The sequence below is a fragment of the Manis javanica genome, chromosome 11 (assembly GCF_040802235.1).
Source record: "Manis javanica isolate MJ-LG chromosome 11, MJ_LKY, whole genome shotgun sequence".
NCBI lineage: Eukaryota > Metazoa > Chordata > Mammalia > Pholidota > Manidae > Manis > Manis javanica.
In genome coordinates this window covers 71,500,593-71,524,893 of record NC_133166.1, presented here as the reverse complement: position 1 = coordinate 71,524,893, position 24,301 = coordinate 71,500,593, and the positions used below count along the sequence as shown (strand labels likewise).

At 40.2% G+C, this 24,301-nt stretch overlaps 1 protein-coding gene and 1 pseudogene across 2 annotated transcripts; both read right to left on the bottom strand.

Moving 5' to 3' along the window:
* Nucleotides 1–3,598: 3,598 nt before the first annotated feature.
* On the bottom strand, nucleotides 3,599–20,079 carry SDE2 (SDE2 telomere maintenance homolog). 2 transcript variants are annotated; one of them, XM_017669235.3, is made up of 8 exons: nucleotides 19,897–20,079; nucleotides 14,044–14,161; nucleotides 11,473–11,584; nucleotides 10,985–11,154; nucleotides 10,740–10,835; nucleotides 10,075–10,189; nucleotides 7,643–8,147; nucleotides 3,599–3,933 (listed from the first exon to the last, which is right to left on the bottom strand). In XM_017669235.3, the coding sequence occupies exons 1-8, from the start codon at nucleotides 20,014–20,016 to the stop codon at nucleotides 3,712–3,714; spliced, it is 1,458 nt and encodes a 485-aa protein (XP_017524724.3). In that variant the 5' UTR covers nucleotides 20,017–20,079; the 3' UTR covers nucleotides 3,599–3,711. The 2 variants fall into 2 exon arrangements, with proteins under 2 accessions (XP_017524724.3, XP_017524725.3); XM_017669236.3 differs by lacking the exon at nucleotides 10,740–10,835 and having other exon boundaries at nucleotides 19,897–20,076.
* LOC108402595 (uncharacterized) lies at nucleotides 3,940–7,634 on the bottom strand (annotated as a pseudogene).
* Nucleotides 20,080–24,301: the final 4,222 nt, after the last annotated feature.

Genomic DNA, 24,301 nt, shown 5'->3' with positions numbered 1-24,301 from the left:
TGACAGAAAACTGACAGAAAATCAGTGAACTTTGAAGCTGTATCACAGAAATTGCATAATCTTAAGAGTAGAGAGAAATGCTGGAGGTAGGAGGGACACAGACTCTGGGACTAAAGGGACTATATACAGATGCTTTGAATATTTGTAATTAAAGTTCCAGAAGAGAGAGAACACAGAGCAGGAAAAAGATCTGGAAGAATTAATGGCCAAAATGGTACCAAATCTGATTAACAGCACAAAGTTACAGATATAAGTTTAGCAAATTCAACCAGGATAAATAAAGTCCTAACTAAGCATACCTGAGAGAAGTTAAAGAAAAAGACAAATTCTAGAAATGGGAGCAACCATTTGAATTACTACTGACTTGGTATCAGAAACAATTGAGACCAGAAGACTGTGGAACATGACCCTTCATATGATGGAAAAAAAATATACAGAATTTGTCACCAGCAGACCTGTGCTACAAAAAAATGCTAAAGAAAGTTCTTTAGGCCACAGGAAATGATACCAGATGTTCAAGTAGGAATGAAGAGCATTAGAAATGGCAAATATGTGGATATATATAAAAGACTTATTTTTTGCCTTAAAGACATATATAATTAGAGAAATTATAACATATTATAGGGCTTATAATGAATATAGGTTAGTATGTATGACAACTTAGACCACAAAAGACTAGGATGGAAAATGGACCTATAGAATTGTAAGATTTCTACATTTTATGTCAAGTAGTACAATATTAACTCTAGGTAGACTGAACAATTGAGAATGTATATTTTAATTCCTAGAGCACCCACTAAAAAAATTATTCAAAGAGAGCAGAGTTAAAAAGCCAGTTAAAATAAAAACTCTAATAAAATAATGAACTAATTCAAATAGGTAAACAATAAACTAAAACTGTACCAATAATCACATTAAATGTTAATATTCTTATTAAAATGTAGAGTCTGTCAGAACAGATAAAAATATAAGATCCAAGTATATACTATCTATAAGAAACTCACTTTAAGAAACAGGCACAAAGTAAATGAGAGGAAAAAAGGTACACTATGTAAACAGTAAACCCAGGAATGCTGGAGTAGCTGTATTTCATATTCAATAAAGTGGGCTTGGAGACATAAGTATTACAAAGACATATACATTTTATAATGGTAAAATGGTCAGTTCATTAGGAGGTTATAACATAACCTAGTAACAGAGCTCCAAAATATGAAGTAGGACTCACAATTAAAGAGAAACGGACAATTCCACATCATAATAAAAGATTTCAACACTTAACACCTGATAGAAATAAATCTGTAAAGACACCAAAGAACTTAATAGTACCAATTACTTGCCCTAATTGACATTACAGAACAAATTCACCCAGCATTTCAGAATACATATTCTTTTCTAGTGCACAAGGAACATTCACAAAAACAGACCATATACTGGGGGTCATCATATGAGTCTTAAGAAAATTAAAAGGATTGAAATTGTAAAGAGGATATTCTCTAACCTCAGTGGAATTAAAGTAGAAATCAGTAATAAGAAGATATTTAGGGAAAAAAAAAAACATTTGCTAACAAGACAAAATATTTTTGGATAATCCAATTGATCAAAGAACTCACAAGGAAATTAGGAACTATGTACAACCAAACGATAATGAAAATAAAGATATTAAAGATTCTGAGATGCAGCTAAAATAGCACTTCAAGAAAAATCCATATATTTAAAAATTTTTATTAGAAAAAAATGTCTAAAATTATAACCTAAGACTTACCCTAAGAAACTAAAGAAAAAAGAGCAAAGTCCAAGCTAAGAAAATATATAATAAAGAGCAGAAATCAATGAAACTGAAAAAGCTATGAAAAATCAACGAAGTCCAAAGTTGATTCTTTGAAAATCAGAACAAAATTGATAACACCTAGCTAGACTAGTCAGGAAAAGGAGAAAACAGAAATTATTAGTACCAGAATGAAAAAAAAAAGTTGCCGCTACAGCTCCTACAAACATTAAAAGGACAAGAAACTATTATGAATAATTTTATGTCCACAAATCCAGTAACTTGGGTCAAATGGATAAATTCTTTGAAAATACAACTTAATTTTATGAGCTAAAATCTAAAAATCTGAATAGCCTTTTATATATTACATAAATTTGTTATAAAAACCTTCCCACAAATGACAGCCTCTTCAGCAAAATTGGACAGCTACATGTAAGAGAATGAAACTGGATTATCATCTAACCCCATACACAAAAGTAAATTCAAAATGGATCAAAGATGTGAATGTAAGTCATGAAACCATAAAACTCTTAGGAAAAAACAAAGGCAAAAATCTCTTGGACATAAACATGATGAGCAACTTCTTCATGAACCTATCTTCCCAGGCAAGGGAAACAAAAGCAAAAATGAACAGGCAGGACTTTATCAAACTAAAAAGCTTCTGTACAGCAAAGGACACCATCAGTAGAACAAAAAGACAACCTACAGTATGGGAGAATATATTCATAAATGACATATCTGATAAGGGGTTTACATCTAAATTATATAAAGAGCCCACACACCTCCACAAAAAAGCAAGTAAGCCAATTAGAAAATGGGCAGAGGAACTGAACAGACACTTCTCTGAAGAAGAAATTCAGATGGCCAACAGACACATGAAAAGATGCTCCACATCCCTAATTATCAGAGAAATGCAAATTAAAACCACAGTGAGATATCACCTCATACCAGTTAGGATGGCCAACACAGAAAAGACAAACAAATGCTGACGAGGTTGTGAAGAAAGGGGAACCCTCCTACACTGCTGGTGGGAATGTAAAATAGTTCAACCATTGTGGACAGCAGTATGGAGGTTCCTCAAAAAACTAAAATTAGAAATACCATTTGACCCAGGAATTCCACTCCTAGGAATTTACCCTAAGAATATGGCAGCCCAGTTTGAAAAAGACATATGCACCCCTATGTTTATCACAGCATTATTTACAATAGCCAAGGAATGGAAGCAACCTAAGTGTCCATCAGTAGATGAATGGATAAAGAAGATGTGGTACATACACACTATGGACTATTATTCAGCCATAAGAAGAAAACCATTTGCAACAACATGGATGGAGCTAGACGGTATTATGCTCAGTGAAATAAGCCAGGCAGAGAAAGACAGGTATCAAATGATTTCACTCATCTGTGGAGTATAAGAACAAAGAAAATAAACTGAAGAACAAAACAGAGCAGACTCACAGAACCCAAGAATTGGCTAACTGTTACCAATGGGAAAGGGATTGGGGAGGATGGGTGGGAAGGGAGGGATGAGGGGGGAAAAGGGGCATTACAATTACCATGTATAATGTAGGGAGGGGGACATGGGGAAGGCAGTATAACACAGAGAAGACAAGTAGTGATCCTGTACGCTGATGGACAGTGACTGTAATGGGGTATGTGGTGGGGACTTGATAATAGGGGGAGTCTAGTAACCATAATGGTGTTCATGTAATTGTACATTAATGATAGCAAAAAAAACAAACAAAGAAAACCTTCCCACAAAGAGAACTTCAGGTACAGATGGTTTCACACAATAATTCTACGAATGCAATAATGAAAGAGGATAATCAGAACTGGTTATTAAAAAAATCAGCTTTAATGTCAACAGGAAAAATGGCCACGAGTCAATATTATGTAGGTCATAAGTACTAGACTATAAAGAAGTAGGAAATCGGCTCTGATGAAATTCATTTCTTCTTCCCTTTCAAAGGCTTGGCAAATAAAGCTGGGTCTATCTGCCCCTGTGCCAGTCCTCTGACAGAGAAGAGCCGTGCTGCCCGCTCGTGCAGAGTGCCCCCACATTTCAGGCCCAGTGCCATCAGTTCCCACTTGAGTTTCTCCAAACCCAGCAGCTCCATTTCTGCAGCAGAGTGGAATGCCTGTAAATCTATAGTTTCCTTACCAACATCCTGAGGGAGGGGGAAGGAAAAGAAAAGAAAATATTTAGATCATGTTCCTTCCTCTGAATAAAGATCGTAAACCACATTCTGTTTTTCAAGGACTTTTCATTTAATGAGTCATATCCTGCTACTGAATTAAAATAATATAAATGTTATTCCACATGCAGTTTCAACAAATATTAATTTTTCATCTATATATTTAGGAATAAGCATCCAGAACAGTAAGAGAGGTTACAGGATTCCTGACAGATTAGTACTATTTTTTCTTTTTCCAGTAAAATTTCAAACAGCAAAGCACACCCAGCCTACCCCTACACTATTACCACAGAAAAGAGCAGCACCCATCAAAGCTCAATTTTTTTTTCCCAAATTGAATAATTTATTGCTGGTCTGAGGCTTGCCTTCTTTCACACTTTAAGTAGCATTTACATTGTTCCACAAATAGTTATTTAAAGGAATTTAGTAGTGACCTATTCGATAAGGCAGTCACCTTGGTAGCAAACTTTTATTTAAATCTTACATAACTCAAGCTTTATAAAAAGCCGACATAATTGAAAATTGGGTTCTCCCTCTAAAGCCTTAAGTATTCAAAGCTTGAAACGGTTAATTTAAAAGCAAACAAAACAACAAAACCCCTGCAGCAGATTCTGCTGAAATACTTGAAAAAAATCTAAATGAGCTTAATCTTTACAAAAGTTATTTTAGCTCAAAAGCTATAAAATCAAAGTTATCGTAATTCTACAAAGAAGGGAAAGGTCTTTGACTTCATGCCACAATTTCCTTTAGAACCTCATTTTTTTCCATCAAATTTGGCCACAAATCAAATTTCTGTGTGCCCGTTTTCAGTAGATTCCTCTTGCAGAAGAGGCCAAGTACAAACATGGAAGAGTAACTGCCTAAGCAAGTAGGAAGGTTGTTCTGTAATAGTGTGCAAAGAATATAGAGGTCTAGGTTAATCTCTGGAACTTGATCTGGACCGTGACCTTGACTTTGAACGATATCTAGCATGGGATCTTGAAGCTCTTTTTGGTGGAGGGGACACAGAACGAGCCTTTGAGGGTGGAGCAGGTACAGGTGAATTGGAACAAAACTGGCTCCTTGATCTAGATTTTAACTTTATTATCACCTTTCCCATTTTCTTTGGGAGAAAGAGAACGAGAACGAGACCTGCTTCTAGATTTCTCCTATTTATCCTTAGATCTGCTTTGAAAGCGCTAGCGGGGGCCCCGATCAGACTTGGGCTTGGATTTGCTTTTTGATCTAGACTTCCTGCCTTTTGATTGAGAACGTGATCGACCTTTGCTCCGAGACTTGGAGCGACTTTTAAAGATTCTTCGAGATCTACTGCGGCTGTTCCTGCAACTCCTACTTCAGGACCTTCTTCTAGATCGTGACCTTGATCTGCTTCCAGAGTAAGACTGCCTATGGCTTGTTCGTGGTTTATCTTCAATGAACCTAATATTTCTGCATTGATTTCTGTACCATCCAGTTTATTCAAAGCGTGCTTCATGTCAGAGTAGGAGCGAAATTCAATCACACCTTCGTTTGTGCGTTCTTTGTGAGGAGCATCCGCATAGATTACTTCACCTGCTTGTCTCATGAAATCCTTTAAATCTTGCCAACTACAACGACTAGAAAGATTTTCTACAATAAGCCAGAACTCTGTATGAACAGGTTGTCCATATTTGTCTCTGCCTGAGGTTCTCCGACTGCTGTACCACCTCCACCATATCACAGTGTGAGGTTTTTTGGTAGTGGTTTGGCCACAAAACATGCAAGGTAACAGTCACCTAGTTCAGATTAACCAGTTTTGTCTGACCTTTGGAATCCTCACCATCACCCTGTGTCCGATGGCAAAAGGCTGCTGTCATCATGGCTTCCAGTAAGGTCAGCCAAAGGGTCATAGGGCAGGGGTCACACAATGTATGGAAAAGTCAAGGCCAATCAGGAAAGGCAGTCATCTTAGCCTCAGTGGACACAGCCTCAGCCCCATTGGTCAAACACAATCCCCGCGCTCCAGCGTTCCATGGCTGCCCCAGCCAGGCATGAAGGCAGCAGGGCCAAGAGACAGTGGAGTCAAATGACCCCGGACACTGCACCTGCCCAGTCTGGGAGGCTCCTCCATGCCCAGCCTAGACCTGCACCCGCCCCACAGGGTCCCAAGGATGTGGAATGCGCGGGGTTGTCCAAAGCTCAATTTTTAATGAGATTCCCATTCCTGTGAATCTTTTAATTCCATAATCTTAATGCTTTCTAGTTAAGACTTTTAATAAGAGTTCCCGTGTTTATAATTCAACAGATTCAAATGCTATTCAATAGACTTGCAACTCTTCTCTCCACCAACTAGACTTCACAGACTGTAAGACAAAATTAAATACTTCTAAGGATGGATGTTCTGCAAAGAATAAAAGTGTCAACACCTAGGGTTTTTAAAAAATGTATATTCAATAATTTTCTCTCACAGTAAGTTATTTTAAAAAAATATTAAACAGCTCTAGGGACAGACTATATCTTTCTAGTTTATCTTAGTTAAAACAAAAAAAGCCATTCTGTTAGATTTCTGGAGTAAACCTTGGCTTCATTATTCATGGCCAAGTTCCAGGACACCACTTTGGAGAACTGCACATGGTTGTTAATAAATATAATAGCTACTGCCAGAACATCAAGAACAAAATCTCCACAGCTAAGAGATTCAAAGATGGAAAGTCAAATCAGGATTTAGTCACTCAATACTTATTCATAAAAGATCCTTTGTTCATTTTTCCATGACTTTAGTCAGGATAAAGCCCCTAATATATAAGTGTAACATAAAAGTTACAAGTTTGTAACTCCAGACACAGTGTGAGGGTCTATGTAAAGCCCTTAGCATAACACTTTCTGCTATCTTCCCCAGAAAGGGCAGCCTCCACAGTGCTGCTTATTTACTGGTATAAGGAAGGTACTGGGTAAACAGACCATGACAGGCTTTGTGTGTATCAAAGGAAACCAAGATGTTCAGGTTTCATCTATGGTAGAAAGCAAATGATTAGATCAAAAAGTAAACATTAATGATGTCTCTACTGGAAGGTATTCCACTGAAAACAGGGTATAATCAAGTACTTAAGGAAACGTATGCTCAAGGAAAAACTCTCAGAGGCTGAAATACAGGACTTAGATTTGATTATTAAAAGGAGTTGGTCTTTTCTACAGAAATGTCTTTATATACAGCTAACAACAATTATTCAAACAGTATCTCACATGAGAGAGAAAAACTGAGTAGAGATCTAGTGATAGGAAAATGAGAACATTTCATGAAATAAAAAATGCCATTTATAATATGCCTTATTACTGTATATGCTATTAAGAAAGAATATCAATTAAGCCATATGTGATATACATCCAAATACAGAGATATTAAAATGTGATAAACATGCATCTTAGAACTGATGTAATATGGAACCAAGGACACCACCTGGTGGCAAAATAAAATAAATTCCAGAGTGGGGGAAAAAATCCCACAAAAAAAAAGAAAAAAAAAAACGAAGGATTTTGGCAGGGGGGACGGCAAGGCAAGTTTCACCATTACCTGTACTTATGATTATTAAATAAGTCTTTCCACTAAGCAGAAGATGGTAATAAGCACATTTTCATTTTAATGATTAAAATGATTTTCATTTTAATGATTTTAATGAGATTAAGCTGAGTTGATCCTAGACATCAACCCCCCAAAATTACTTACTGTGTTTCCTGATTGGCTTTCCTCCAGTTTGGCAACAGGAGTGTTTTCCCCACCTTCTCCAGGTGCTACCTTGGCAGCTCTTTCTCCATTAGTCATTTCTTTTGTTTCTTGCTCCTTATTCAGTCCTGTCCCAGCTACTTCCTTTTCTATGGGTTCTTTCCTCTCTGCCTCCTCCTCCTCCTGGGTTTTCTGTGTTTCTAGAGCCATCTTCCTTTCCACGATGTCCCTGGCCGATGTCTCTCCCAGCTCAGCACACAAATCTTCTGAAATACTGTTCCCAGGGTCAGCCTCTGGGGTCCGTAGTTCTTCTAGTGATCTAGAGTCTGTACTCCATACTACTGCCTTCTGAGAACTACTGGGAAGTTTGAATGCCATCTCAACACTGTCACTGCCAGTTTTTGGACCATGGAACCTCATTCCTGAAGTACTAGGTGCTTCATCACTGTCATCATCCGAGCTCTCGGTGCTGGACCCCTCTGCAGTCTCTAGTCCTTCCAAACCCAACCTATCAGAAGCAACGGAAAGGTTTACACTATTTACAGTTTCTACTTAAAAAAGAGGTACAGTGGCTACACCAAACTAAAAAGCTTCTGGACAGCAAAGGACACCACCAAGAGAACAAAAAGGTAATCTACAGTATGAAAGAATATATTTTAAACAATTTATCCATAAGTGGTTCACATCCAAAATAAAGAACTCATACGATTCAATACCAAAAGAGCAAATAACCCAGTTAAAAAATGGGCAGAAGACCTGAACATTTTCCCAAAGAAACACAGATGGGCCAACAGACACATGAAAAGATGCTCCACACTGCTAACCATCAGAGAAATGCAAATTAAAACCACAATGAGGTACTACCTCACATGACTTACAATGGCCACTATCCAAAAGACAAGGAATAACAAGTGTTTCTCCACAACATGTGGAGAAAAGTGAACCCTCGTGCACTGTTGGTGGGAATGTAAATTGGTACAGCCACTGTGGAAAACAGTACAGACGCTCCTCAAAAACTAAAAACAGAGATAATAAATGACCCGGTAATTCCACTTCTTGGAATTCACCTGAAGAAAACAAAATCCCTGATTCAAAGATATATGTGGTCTTATGTTTATTGTCATATTATTTACAATAGCCAAGATATGGAAGCAACCAAAGTGCCATCAACAGATGAATGGATAAAGATGTGATATATATATACAATGGAATATTATGCAGCCATAAAAAAGAACAAAATCCTGTCATTTGCAACAACATGGATGGACTTAGAGGTATTATGCTAAGTGAAATAAGCCAGGCGGAGAAAGACAAATACCATATGATTTCACTTATTTGTAAAATATAAAAAACAAAATGAACAAAATATAGAGACTCATAGACACTGAAAAATGACTGGTGGTTACTAAGGGAGAGGGGATAAAAGGGCACAAAAATTGTCAATCACAATATAAGATGGTCAAAGGGATGGCTGTACAGCATGGAGAATATAGTCAATGATTCTGTAACATCTTCCTGTGTTGACAGTAACTGCACTACAGGGGGTGAGGATTTAATAATATGGGTAACTGCTGAACCACTGTGCTGTATCCTTGAACCACTATAAGACTGTATATCAACTATATTTCAATTTTTTAAAAAAGGTACAGTTTGTCCAGGGAACAGAAGCTGTCTGAATAGAAGTATGTGCTAGCTTAAGATGGAGAGTAGGTAAGTTTGAGAAAAAAATATTCCAGAGGTATAAACAGAAGGAAAAAAATATTCAGTGAGACTGGAATCAACCATCCCAAAGATCCAAGAGGATCTTTTTAAAGTTGTGAATCTTTTAAAACAAAATTGATTTTGCTTAAAGTTTTCCTAGAATGTATGAATTTTAACTGTTGGAAATTAGATACAGTAATAATTCCATTTTCTAGAACTTGACCCAAGGGAACTGCACTGGTAACCAGAGGTCCATCTGGGAAGGGCGGGGGAGCGATCAGAAGAAAGGGTAAGACAAAGTACTGCTGTGCTTTTGTCCACATGTGCGCAAGAGGTGAAGCCAGGGCTAAAAAGTGGTCAAAGGCCTTAGGGACAACTGTGACAAACCACAGAGAAGACAGAACAACCTAGAAAGTACAGCTGCAGCTTCTGCCCGGAATGTTTGCAAGTTAACTCTTTCAACACCACATAGAAACTTGAGTATAAAGCTATTTTTACGTGATCTTTCACTCTAGAGCAAACAACTGTCCTTTTGATTATTATGCCCCTCACAACAGAAGTCACTGCAGGTGTGCACAATGCGGCAACCACAGAAACCTGGACTGAAGTGCTCTAGGGAATTTCTGAGCTCCCATCAAAAATTACTCAGAAATGTGTTTATACCGATAGACAAGAAGGACATCTATCATGTCAGCCCTCACGGTCCAACCTGGAAAAAAATGAAATGTACTCACCAAAAGCATTTCCTTTTCTCTGCTCTGGCTCCTTTGTCTGTTATTGATTTGTTAGGCCGTTTACGATTCTCACTGATTTCTGCCGATACCATCTTGCTGGAGGTAGCCTGCATACCTAGCCAGAAATTTTAACAGCTCAGTTTCTACTATCAAGATTAAGTGTGATTAAAGAAATAAATAATCTAAATTGCAAAAGGAGCTGCAATCTAAAGCTCCAGATTTAAATATCTTATACTAAAATTTAGTATGGTTAAAATGAAACTAATCTCAAATTTACACAGATTTGAAATAACAAGCATCTGACTCCAGAACCAAGTTTTTACAACACCAATATCCAATGTGTAACTTTTAGGCTGACAGGAGATACCTGGCCCTCTCCAAACCTCATGATTCATCCCCTTGTGCACATTATGTGCATATATCTGTCTTACCCCTGTAATGTCATAACCTATTTGATGGAAAAGATTCCTTCTTATTCAGTTGAACCCATAACAGCCCTAGCATAATGCTTTGGATACAAAAAAATATAAAAGTAAGTGACAATTATTCTCATTAAAAACCACTAAAAAAAAATCTGACTAAAGCTGGAAGCAAATACACTGAAGTCTACTAGACAGCCCCTGAAGACTCAGCTTATCCCCACAAAGCACAGAAAACATTCTTACCTGTGGCCCATTGGCCCACAGAATTCAGGGGGCCATATGCCGAGACTGTGTGAGTATGTGTGCTTTTGTGGGTTGCTAGACATCCTGTGTTCATTACTGAGGGGAGAGACCCATAGAGGTTTCATCAGATTTCCAGAGGTCTGTACCCAAGAAGGCATAAGCCCTGCTTTTTGTGCATACTGTGAGGCAGTGTGGAGAAGTCCGCTTCAGGGCGCCTGCGGGCAACACTATAGAACCCTCCTCACCTTTGAGGACAGAATCCTCCAGGCGCTCTGCCATCTCATGGCACTGTTGCTGGTAGCCAGGGCTGGTGAGGCAGTGCCCAGGCCCTGCCAGCTGTCGCTCCAGGCGCTCCAGGCGCTTCTGCTCCTTCCCAGCCTCTCGCTCAGCCTGCTGTCTCACCCATTCAGCCATTCTGAGGGTGACAGAAGGCGATGTGCCAGAATGGACACATTACACATAGCTTCTCAGTACAAAGCCCCTTGCAACAACTCAGTGCACAATGTGATACTGCCGCAGAGGGCACCGTGCTTACCATGACCTACTGCACTGGGCCTGACTACCACCCACGTGATTAGATTACAGAAAAGGTTGAATCTGATTCCAATCCATCAGAACACATGTATTTCAAGTTACATACTTACATACCTGATATGCATGGCATGTGTATGACCACTATTGACAGGAAAGAATGTTTTCTCTCATCAAAAAAAAAAAACAGTGGGCCTCTTACGCTTTTTCATGATTGACATCTCGTAGTCTCCTTCCACTGAGGTCCCTGCAAGCTTCCCGATTGGTTGTCTTCTCAATCTGGGCACCCAGTGCTCGAAGCATAGATCCAAAACCTGAGCAAATATGTTTGGAGAAAGCAGGTTGAGAAGTGCACAAGGACGATAAATGCTGAATTTGTGGAAACAGTGCATCACAAAATTAGATGATCTGCTTTCTTTCTTCTGTTTTTTTTTTAAGGATATGATATCAAGATTCTAACCCAGGCAGAATGGTGAAAGTAGTGATAAACTTGATTCAAACGTCATGCTGCCTTTCACCTGCTCCTTTCATATTTCTGAAATGCTGTACCTACAACATTGGGTATCTTAGAGGGCTTTAACCCAGGGCCAGAGATCCTAAGAGTACCAGATTAATAATTTAAAAAATTATATGCTGTGGTAAGTGCACATGGTGTGTGTGGGGTCATGGAGAAGACAATGTAGCACAGAGAAGACAAGTAGGGGCTCTCTGGCATATTACTACACTGATGGACAGTGAATGCAATGGGGTATGGGAGGACTTGATGATAAGGGTGAATGTAATAACCACATTGTTTTTCTTGTGAAGCCTTCATAAGAGTTATATCAATGATATCTTAATAAAAAAAATTATAAGCTGAACAACATAGATGGAGTTAGAAGGTATTATGCTCAGTGAAATAAGCCAGGCAGAGAAAGACAAGTACGAAATGATTTCACTCATCTGTGGAGTATGAACAATAAAGCAAAAACTAAAGGAACAAAATAGCAGCAGACTCACAGATTTCAAGAAGGGACTAGAGGTTACCAACGGGAAAGGGGTGGGGAGGGAGGGAGGAGGGGATTAAAGGGCATTATGATAGCACACATAGTATAGGGGGATCACAGGGAAGGCAGTATAGCTCAGAGAAGACAAGTAGTGACTCTACAGCATCTTACTATGCTGATGGACAGTGACTGCAATGGAGTGTGGAGGGGACTTGATAATATGGGTGAATGTAGTAACCACAATATTGCTCTGGAAACCTTCGTTAAGATTGTGTATCAATGATACCTTAATTTTAAAAAGTTATACGCTGAGATTTTGCAGTAAGTTTAAAAGGAAAGGTAATTTTACGCTGTCACTGGCTGTTATGATGAGCTTCATTCTTACTGACATGATTTCAAACATCAGGATGCTTATGGGAGATGTCAGCTCTCTGAAAACCAAGCCAAATCACTGTAGATTTTGAGAAAGCTTAGGTATTACGTGTTAGTGCCTCAGAACTACCAAGAATTGCTTATATGCAGGTCTTGCTTTTTTAGTTCTTTTTCTTTCTTCTTAGATGTTAGTAAAACCAGAACCTTTATCTACCCAAATCTGTAATGTGTATGACCACTATTTAACAGCTTTTTTGTAGGTGACTTTATTTTGTATTTTGTAGGTGACTTTAGACCTCCTTTGGAGCCACAATAACTAGACAAAATCTTGATAAAAGCAGGAACCCTCTTACACTGCTGGTGGGAATGTAAATTACTTCAACCTTTGTAGAAAACAGTATGGAGGTTCCTCAAAAAACTAAAAATAGAAATACCATTTGATCCAGGAATTCCACTCTTAAAAATTTACCCTAAGAATGCAGGAGCCCAGTTTCAAAAAGACAGATGCACCCCTATGTTTATTGCAGCACTATTTACAATAGCCAAGAAATGGAAGCAACCTAAGTGTCCATCAGTAGATGAATGGATAAAGAAGATGTGGTACAGATACACAATGGAATATGATTCAGCCATAAGAAAACAAATCCTACCATTTGCAACAACATGGATGGAGCTAGAGGGTATTGTACTCAGTGAAATAAGCCAGGTGGAGAAAGACAAGTACCAAATGATTTCACTCATCTGTGGAGTATAAGAACAAAGAAAAAACTGAAGAACAAAACAGCAGCAGACTCACAGAACCCAAGAATGGACTGACAGTTACCAAAGGGAAAGGGACTGGGGAGGATGGGTGGGAAGGGATGAATAAGGGGAAAAAGGGGCATTATGATTAGCACACATAGTGTAGCGGGGTGGGGGCACAGGGTAGGCAGTATAACACAGAGAAGACAAGAAGTGATTTTATGGCATCTTACTACACTGATGGACAGCGACTGTAATGGGGTATGTCGTACCAGGAGACTTGATATTGGGGGAGTCTAGTGACCATGTTGATCATGTAATTGTATATTAATGATACCAAAAAAAAAATCCTGATAAAAGCAGGAGGAGATCTGCTTGTACTCTTTCTTCAGCAAACTGGACAGAATAATGATCATCTCTCTTCACCTAATCCTCCCCCAAAGTTTTAGCGCTGAGGTTGCCCAAGAACTATCTGGCTGGAGAAGGTGGGAATTGTATCAGACAGTATCTTCCTCAAAAAGACTTTAATCTTCAAAATTAGGTAAAGTAAATAAAGGATTTCATAAGGCAAAACAGGGCTGGCATACTACAGAGACCAAGGAGTTTGTTAATTTAATACATTGGCTAAACAGTGCAACCGTGTTACCACTAAGCAGTCAACATTCATATTGTACCTCCTTTTCCTCCACAAAGTCTGGGTTCCAGACTATAAACTGCTCCATGCTGCACCATGTCGTTGGTGTTAATGAGTGATCCATTGCATTTCACAAAGAAGCATTCCACTGGAACATCCTAAAGACAAGTTTGTGGTTGTTATGAGATTATACAAGTTTCTGGCAGAAGAGGTCTACCTTACTATCTTTTTATTACTCCAGTTATAAGCAGACAGTGCATGTTCAATTAATATTTGAATTGAAAATGAAAACTACTAAAAGAAAAAAGTCATTTCTTATGATGTATTCTGTATACCATTTTTTCCTAATATCTAGTCATGATATATAGAACTTTTCACCTTTTAGGTGAAAATAAAACCTGCTTTTTTCTACTTCTGTAGTAGGAAATCAGAATCAAGGTAGGAAACTGCACAGGCTCAGATCCAGTAACTATGAGGCCACCTTTGCTTGACTTTTAATAAGTAATATCAAACTGAACATCCAGAGTTGCTGCCAAGTTTAAAAGTGGCAACATACGTCCTGAAAAGTGTAGGCAGGATAAGAAGGCAGGGGGAGCAGACGACAGTGTGGCTACTAATACACCTATACGAGCTTTAATAGTCTTAGGACCAGTCTTACTGCCAGCTGGCGGTAGTACTCATCTCTTTGGTCAGCAGCCCCCTGGGTTACAACCAATTATTACAGAAGACTAAGTACCACCAAATGCTCTCTGTATATTAAAAAAACAAGATCAAGCGACGAAAATAAAAGTCTTTTCTAGACAAGCTTCTGATGATGTAAAATAAGACAACAGAATGTTCTCCAAAACTAGATGGAACTTAGGAGGTACACAACTGAATTTGCAATATCAAAAACGAAGAGATCTAAACACCAATAGAAAGGAAAAATGCACTGCTGGTATCTTCCTGAAGTGGAAACAATGGACATTCATTCTGAATCACATCACACAGCTATTTCAATTGGAACCATTAATTCATTCAACAAACAGTAATTGTCTACTATTTGCAGGTACTTTTCAGGCGTTGGGATACTACAGTGAATAACAGCAAATACAGATCCTGCCCCATGGAGTTTCCATTCCAGTGGTGAAACACAGATAATGAACAAAGCATGTATTATGTCAAGTGGTGACAAGTAGGGAGAAGGGGACAGGGTAAGTGGATGGGTGTGATGGTAAACTATTTTTTATGTACAGTTAGTCAAGGAAAGCCTCTCTAATCAAATGACATTTGAGCAGAGAATTACAGGAAGAGAACAAGCCACATGGCTCTCTGGGGGAAGCACACTGGAGACAGCAGAGCACAAACGCAGGGACCTGCAGCAGCAGTGAGGAGTACTCACGGAGGAGCGACACGCCCACGTGGCTGGAATGAAGGACGCAAAAGGGGAGTGATGAGGCCTTGAAAACCACTGTAAGAACAATGGATTTTACTCTGAACAAATCTACTGCAGGGTTTTAACAAATTGAGATCTGAGTTATGCTCTTAAAGGATCACTGTAGCTATTAAACTGAAGATAGACTATAAAAGCAAGGAGCTCAGTGAGACGCTATTGGGATAATCAGGTCAGAAATAAAGGCTACTTGTACCAGGGTGGTAGTAGGAGAAAGTGATGAGAAATATGAGATTCTGAGGATACTCTGCAGGTGGATGCAACAGGATTTGTTAATGCCCTGGATCAGGGAAGTGAGCTCAGTAGAGGAATTAGAGATGATTCCAAGAATTTGGTTTGATTATAATGGGAAAACAGAGTGGCCATTTATTAAGAAGAAAAAAGACATTTGGGGAGAAAATTAGTCTCAATTTGGATATGTTGGTTTGAGGTATTATTAGACAGTCAAACCGAGATGTCAAGTACAACGTTGGGAGTGTGGGGGAGAGGTCTGGGTTGGGGATTTACATTTAAAGGTTGCCAGCATACTGATGGTACTTAATGGATGAAATCACAGGGCAGGGGCAATAGAAAAAAGACCTGAAGACTAAGCCCTGGCCAGTCCAAGGTTTAGAGATCAGGGCAGCAAAAACCAGAAAGGAGAGGCCAGGGAGGTGGAAGAGCACTGAGGGTGTCATGTGGACAAGTGAGAAAGTGTATCAGGAAGGGAATGGTCAGTTGTGCCAACTGATGCTGACAGGCCATGCAAGATGAAAACGGGAAACTCATCATTGGATGACAATATGAAGACACTGGCCAGTGTGATGAAAGCTGTTCTGCTGTAGTGATGGAAACAAAAGCCTAAATAGAGTAGATTTAATTAAGGAGAAGAGTTTTATGTCCAAGGATAATGAGAACCAGAGAAAATGAGGTGACAGCTAGAATGTGGGTTCAAGTGTGCATGCTGGTATTAGTGATCCAGCAAAAAGAATGCAGGGCAGAGAGAACTAATGCTAAAATGGGTCCTTCAAGAGGGGATGGGACACTGCAAAGTGAAAGACAACTGTGAGCAATTTGTAAAATAATGACAGTTCATCCACAGTAATAAAAGAGAAGGCTGACATAAGAAGAAAACAAATCCTATAATCTGCAACAACATGGATGGAGCTAGAGGGTATTATGCTCAGTGAAATAAGCCAAGCGGAGAAAGACAAATACCAAATGATTTCACTCATATGTGGAGTATAAGAACAAAGAAAAACTGAAGGAACAAAACAGCAGCAGAATCACAGAACCCAAGAAGGGACTAACAGTTACCAAAGGGAAAGGGACTGGGGAGAATGGGAGGGTAGGGAGGGATAAGGGCGGGGAAGAAGAAAGGTGGTATTACGATTAGCATGTATAATATGGGGGGTGGGGGAAAGGGGAGGGTTGTGCAACACAGAGTAGACAAGTAGTGATTCTACAACATCTTACTATGCTGATGGACAGTGACTGTAATGGGGTTTGTTGGGGGGGGGTTGGTGAAGGGGAGAGCCTAGTAAATATACTGTTCTTCATGTAATTGTAGATTAATGATAACAAAATTTTTTAAAAGAGTGTAAAAAAAACAGATTTATGATAAAAATCAAAGAAAAAAGGAAAAAAAAAGAGAAGGCTGAATATATGACAAGTATGACAGGTATGAGGACAAGGAAATTCCCTCCTTACTGCCTTGTACTTTCTTAGGGAAAACAAAGTAACAAAGTATGGTCCTGGGGATGAAAGAAGAATGAGATTTAATGTGAAAGAGTAGTGAACTAAGCATGCCTCCCAACCCATTTCACACCATGCTATCACACACATGAAAAATGTGGGTGGCACTCTGGAGGAAACAAGCAGAGCTACTGAGACACCGCTGGATTCTGTCCAGCTGCCTGAGGGCTACCTTGATCAACATTCTCCGCAGTCTCCCAACCCACGGGAAGCCCACAATGGATTAGGGAAACACTGGGGAGCTGCTAAGAAGCACGAAGGTTGTGTTTGTGAGTTCATAGTGACACTGCTTTGTGTGATTTTAATTTCCCAACCACAGTCACTGCCCAGATGATACACAGAATGGGTGGAGAGTTGGACTGGAGTTTTCCCAGGCAAATGTGATCTCAAGACAGATGAGCACAGGAACTCAGGCTCTATGCAATAATGTGATTAACATGAAGGACTACTGCTGTCTGTAAAGTACTACTTTAAAGAGCTGTTGTAAAGATTAAATGAGATATGTAATAACCTTGTATTTGTTTAATGCTTATAAACTAAAGGCTTACCTTAGTTTATTTTAATATTTTATATGTCTAATGGATATGGTATTTCTAAAATTCTAAATAACTTTATTACACATTAACATGAAGGCAGAAAGATTATATATCATACTTCATTTCCAAACAACTGCTTTTTAAACAAGACAACTAATCAACAAAATAGCATTTTTTAGTTAAGATTCTTGTCAATTAATAACCACTAGTAGAAAAAAAGAACAAAGAACATTTAGAGTTAGTTAACTGTTTTGAACCATTTGTGTTATAAGGCACTTCAAACTCAATCAGCCTAAGACCACTGGAGACAAACCTGTAGTCCAACAAAGTCAAATTTATTGACTCACTGCAACAAGGAGGGCTGCACACCAGAGAATCAGGGAATGTTTCACCCACAACAAATAGAGTTATTAGAAGATTTGGGGTAAGGGTAGAGTTGAGGTGAAATCTGAGCAGCTCAAGACAAAGCAGGGCTGTGTATAAAAGGGGAAGTCAATCCAGGCTCCTGTCTCCTTGAAAACTCCAGAGTTAAGATAAATGTGGAATGTTGAGTTCAGAACCTAATCTGCAGCTCTGCACGGTGGAAATCGAGAGTGCTTCTCTACATCAAAGTGAGGTAGAGTCTCCAGGCAAGAGTGGGACACTTCATTCTTCCTGACAGAACTTCAAACAGCAAAGTTTCTTAGAGTCTGTAATTTTTGAGATCAAGATTTCTCAGTGAATAAGAAAGCAGCCGACTTTAAAGGGAGTCATTAGGACACTGCACCCCTGCACATGTCCCTGGGAGAAACACTGTTTCCTGTCACCTTTGCAGCTGGCGTTATCTGTGTTTGTTATCCCAGCGCGATGAACAGCAGGGCAGATTTTTACTCTCACAGTGAAAGCTAACACTAAATTTATCATGTATTAGAAGAGTTTTGTTGTAAAAAACATAGGTGTGAACTTTAGCCTATTTTTATTTGTTCTAGTATCTCATAAAAATGCCCTTTTATAAGTTTTTTATTTCTGTTCACACTTGTTATGGTCATGTTTCTTGAGAACCTGACTGAATCCATTTATATTTCTGGCTTCTAATTTAAAATTTTTTCCCCAATACTCCTCATAATTAAGATCTTTTTTTTTTCTGGTCTCACTTTGAATCAAATCTAAGTTTGAAAATTGTACTCAAGAGATGAGTTATTTTCAGAAATATTAAAATCTAACTATTTTGTAAAATAAAGCCACATCCAAATGGTCAAAAACAGGTCTGACAGTTTTTAGAATGGATTGCAGTATAGGACGAAAAATGGGAAAGCTGAAAAACCGCATGATTTGCAAGCACACTTTGCTTCTTCATGGAACCAATCCAAGTAAAGATTTGGTTTAGACTGCACTGTTAACACGTTTAGTTAAGCCTATAAATAACAAGCAGAGGGAACAGCCGAGCAAAGCACACTGGAGATGTGGATATAAAGAAAAACAGAGAACTAGATCAAGTGCCAAAACTAAAATTAGATTCAGGGAGACCACCAAATTCTTTAGATAACTAAACAGGTTTAATAACTCATAGTTGGTAAGCCTGCTTGCTTGATAATTAGGTGAAACACACATATGTAACTTTGTAAGTTCATAACAGGTTTTCAAAAATACGCATGGACAAATGAGACCATCCAATGATTGGTGAAAATACCCAAATAGCAGGCCCTAAGAACCCGTGCTCTCAGAAGGACACGTGTTTAAGTGCTTGGCCCCAGCCAGTGACCAGTCGAATCCATTTCCCTCCCCAGCCGTCCTTTGGCCTGAGTTTGGATATGACATACTTCTCGTAGGCTGAAAGGTCTGTGTGATGAGTGGTCAAAATACACGTCACACAATCACAGAATGAATGTAAGGAAAATGAAAGGAAATGAGCCCTAAAAGTCATCTGGTTACCAGGCGTTTTCTGTTAGTCCAGACGCGGGGTTGGACTACGAGCCTGAGGGCAGAAGGTTTTTTTTTTTTCCTCCTCCCTTCTGGGAGAAGAACAAACCACCACCGCCACAAAACAAAAACTGCAAAAGAAGGCCTTATCATCAGTTTTTGAAGCACCTTAAGACAGAGGAACCCTCAACCTCAAAAACTGAAAACCTCAAAGACGCGCCCCCGACAGACCATCTCTGCACCCAATCCTTCCCACCCCTTCCCCTTTCCTTCCAGGACCCACGACCCTCACCTGATCTTGGCGGTGTCGGTGGATAAAATCGAGCACGGAGCACGGGGCTGAGCCCCACCGGACCGCCTTGCACCCGAAACCGGGGCCGCAGAGCCACACGAACAACGCGGACTCCGCCATTTTCCGTAGTCCGCGAGCCTCGGGACCGTGGAGAACGGGCGCAGCAACCGCGACGCACCTAGATGACGCGCCGCGCCTCCCGTCGCCCCGCCTCCGCGCCTTCCGCTGCCCCGCCCAGCCTCCGGGCCGATCACGTGGCGGACCGCGAGCTGCCGGCGGGGGGAGGAGAGCCGGAAGCGCCTGGCGCAGGCAGATAAGCGCGCGGAGCCGGTCGGGTCGTTGCTAGGGGAGGTTGCTAGGGCGGGGCCCGCGGGACCAGCTCTAAAGGTGCGGGGCGGCTCCAGTGACCGTGTTGCCAGTAATAAGGCGGAGACCCTTCGCTCAGTGCCAGGCTTTGGCTGCTTCCGCCCGCCTGCACGACTATTTGGGGGTAGCAGGGAATCACTGCATGAGAACGTCTCGCTCCTCGGGGTCTTGAGGAGGGAAGCTGCCAGCCCTGAAGCAGCTTAGGGGGCCGTTCCTCACCCCAGGGACCTCCTGACCCTGGGGGGCTAAGTAAGCGACCTCAGGAGGGCTCCAGACGGCGACCGGGCTTTCCTACCGGTTCCCAAGGTCCCCTTCCTCTGCGCTCAGGGCGTCCGGCTGCTAGGGCTCGCGCTCCGCGATCTCCCCTGCAGCCCTGTTTTCACTGTCTCACAGCAAGTGGGCTTTGTGAAAGGCATAACAGGGATGACGCTCGTAGCAATGCCGCTTGCTTCCAAGACCCTGCCGTGACTTTTATTCTGCACCATGGAAACACTAGCGCAGATTCGCATAGCTGGACTTCAGGGCTCTGGGAATCCGCAGTCCCTAATATTTACTGTTGCTGAGATTATTGCATTGCTGAAACCTTCAACAGTTTAAAAGACACGAGTGTGAAGACAGGGTTATTAAGGAGATAGCTGAGCCTGCTAAGCACTAATGTATTGGCCCACAGAACCGCATTCTCTGATGTTCAGATTAATGAAACTCATTTGCTGAAAGGAAAGCAACAATTCAGAAATCATTTAACTGTGGCGGTATGAACAAAATAGAATTTCAAAGCCTGTGAAGTTATGGGTTCTAACTGTTGTCTTTACTTCATTTACATGGAAAATGAGAGAAAGAAAGGGCCTCCGTAGAAATTACAGAAGATAAAGAAAAATTACACAAAACGATAAAGATGTTCCTAGGGAGTAGTGTCTTTGCAAAAGGGGTGTCATGGCGATCCTGGGGTCTGTAGGTGTCTCACCAGGTATATTAGCAGCAGCCCAAGCTCTAGAAACTAAAGTGTCTCTATAATCTCCCCAGCTCTCCATCCTCATTGTCGCTGAACAGGGGTAACAAGTAACCTACGGAGATCTGAGTCTTAATTCTCTTTGTTTCATGATTTCTTTTTTCTGGGAACCAAAAATGACTCTTACAAACGTCTGGAGTCTTCCTTTCCTACAAGGAACAAGAGAAAGAAGCAATTTAGGTTTAGGTAACATTTTTGCTTCAGGTCAATGGTTTGTATATGGCAAGGATTAATTAGTCTCTTTTTAATAAAGTTCACACATTAATTACTAACATTATACCTAGTCCTTGTTTCTAAAAACAAGTCTGAATAAAATTGTTCACTTTTTATCCCTTTGTTCTATTTAAATTCCTATTATCGAGAATTTAGTATTGAACAGACATTTGTCATTTACCATTTGAAATAGTGTTATTAACTTCTCAAAGATGCAGATTTACTGAGCAATATATAATATGTAGTTAAACCACAATGAGCACGTAGCACCATGATACATGCAAAGTACATGTTAAATAAATATTAGTTCTATATTTAATGAATTACTAAGGTAATAAGTCAAATTAATTATTCCTAATATTTGTCCATCTGAAGAAACCTATTTTGACTAATATAACACTTTCTATCCTAAGGATGCAAAATCCAACTTGGATGGATCATTATTAAATTCATTTAAATAATGAAGGAATTGAGGTACTAAAATTAGGGCTATGGCCACAAACCCAGTGCATATCAGTGGAAAAAAATCTAGAGAGACAGCTGATTAGCTGGGTGGCTGAGAGTATGTGGTGGTGTCCAGCAGACACTTATGTGGGCAGGCTGGTCAGTGGCTATGAAAAATAGAAACAACTGCTGTCACCTTCCTCCACCTCATAGTGTTAGGTAGGGAAGGAAAAGGAAGACACATGTAGGGCTGTGACAACTAAGTGGTAAGTGGGTGGGGGCCACTTCCTCTACTATCAAAGCCATGTAGCCCTGCTCCTGGGACCGCATTTGGCACTCTTTTCAAGAAAACACACTGGGTTTGTTCCTGCCTATCTTCTCCAAAAAATTGACTCTCTATACATTTGCTTATTGAGAACTGTTCAGATACCACAAGAGGGACACTGAGAGCATCCTGAGGCAATGTGGAATAATTGTTCACTGCCAGGAAATGACAGCACCAGACAATGTTTATGTGGCAACTCATGACAGAGGCTCAAATGAGCCAAAAAGTAGTGCTGGGCTGCAAGAACAGGAAACAGAGCTACGCACTCTGGCAAGTTTCATAAATGACATCAAGCTTCCTAAACTAGAATCCACTGATTAGGTCAATGTGTGACATGCAAGTGGCACTTCTGTGTTTTCAGCCATGTTCATGCTCAGAAGCATAGAAAGGAGGTTGCTAATACTGTCTTAATGACAAAAAAAACAACGGTGCAGGCTGACTCTCCCTTGCCACAAATGCAAAACTGCAATAAACTCCCAAATTGGCAAAAGGCAGCTTATAGATGGCTCCAGCCTCAGGAACAATGAGGTCAACTCCTAGGATGGAAAAACAGCTCTTGGTAAGAGCTGTGGAGTCCCCACTGGTGGATGATGTGGGAGGTGGAGCCTGAAGGAAGGACCCAAGATACTCAGCTGCCAGAGAGAGCGCAGCTCCACAGGCCTTCCTTTATTGGATCAGAAAAAACAGGATATGTCCAGGATGAGGTGGAGTTGTGTTTAGCACTGCTGCTGGGACAGGAGAGGGCAGAAGGGAAAAGCAGGTGAGAGCTGCAGAGCAGAGATAAAAAACTAAACCCACAGTCAGTGATGAATACACAGCCCAGCTTTTTGTAGCCTCGGCAAGAAAAGATCTCCATTCAGGGGCTGACATCAATAAATCCTATCACTTCTGAGTGCCCAGAACATTGTTTTGTTTGCTTTATCACAAGTTTCCTAAGATTTATTGGTTATCATCATTCTTATATTGGCATCAAATAATGTTAAATTTTAATTTCTGCTGTGCTAGTCACTGTACTAGAGCTATAAGCAAAACTGGAATCACACCTGCCTTCCAGAAATTTAGTATCTCAGGGCTGGAATTTTTCAACATTGAAATTTACTTTTTTAGGCAACAAAAATCCATAATCTTTTATGAATTCTGCATAACCAACCTGTTCAAAAGGGGATTTTCCTCCTGGAGAAGTGATAGGTCTTTGGGGGAGCACTTTTTTCTTGAATTAGTTGACATAAGAGTATATCCCCTGCATCAGGGTTCTCCAGAGAAACAGAGCCAATAGGAGATGCATAAATATACATATACACATATATGTAGAGAGAGAGAGAGAGAGATTTATTGTAAGGAATTGGCTCCAGCTTATACAATCATGGAGGCTGACAAGTCCCAAAATATGCAGGGTGAGCCAGCAAGCTGGAGACCCAGGGGAGCCGATGGTGTGGTTCCATTCTGAATGCTGGAGGCTCAGGACCCAGGAAGATCCCATGTTTCAGTTGAAGTCTGAAGGCAGGAAATAGATGATTTCCCAATTTGAAGGCAGTCATATAGAAGGACCTCTCCCTTACTGGGAAGAGGGTCAGGATTTTTGTTCTATGCAGGTCCTCAATGGTTTAGATGAGGCCCACCCAAATTAGGGAGAGCATTCTGCTTTACTCAGAATACTGATTCAAATGTTAATCTCAAACCTGAAACATTCTCACTCACTTATTCTGAAACATCCAGAATATTGTTTGACAAAATATCTGGGCACCTCATGGCCCAGTCAAGTTGACATGTAACATTAGCTATGACATCCACTAACTGGGGTTATCTTTAATAAGGAAATAACCTTCACTAATTTATTTAGTATTAGTTTGGCAAGTGAAGGAAATATTTGGTGAAGAGAGAGGGAGACTAATTAAAAGTTGGACGTTTCTTACTCCCCAGAGGTTTCAGTGTGTGAACTCAGCAAGTTCACCAGACTGCTGTACGCATCTCTTCCGAGTGGTTGAAGAGCCACACTACAATCGTTAGAATTTACCTCTGCGCCACAAGGTGTGATCGAAATTCAAAAG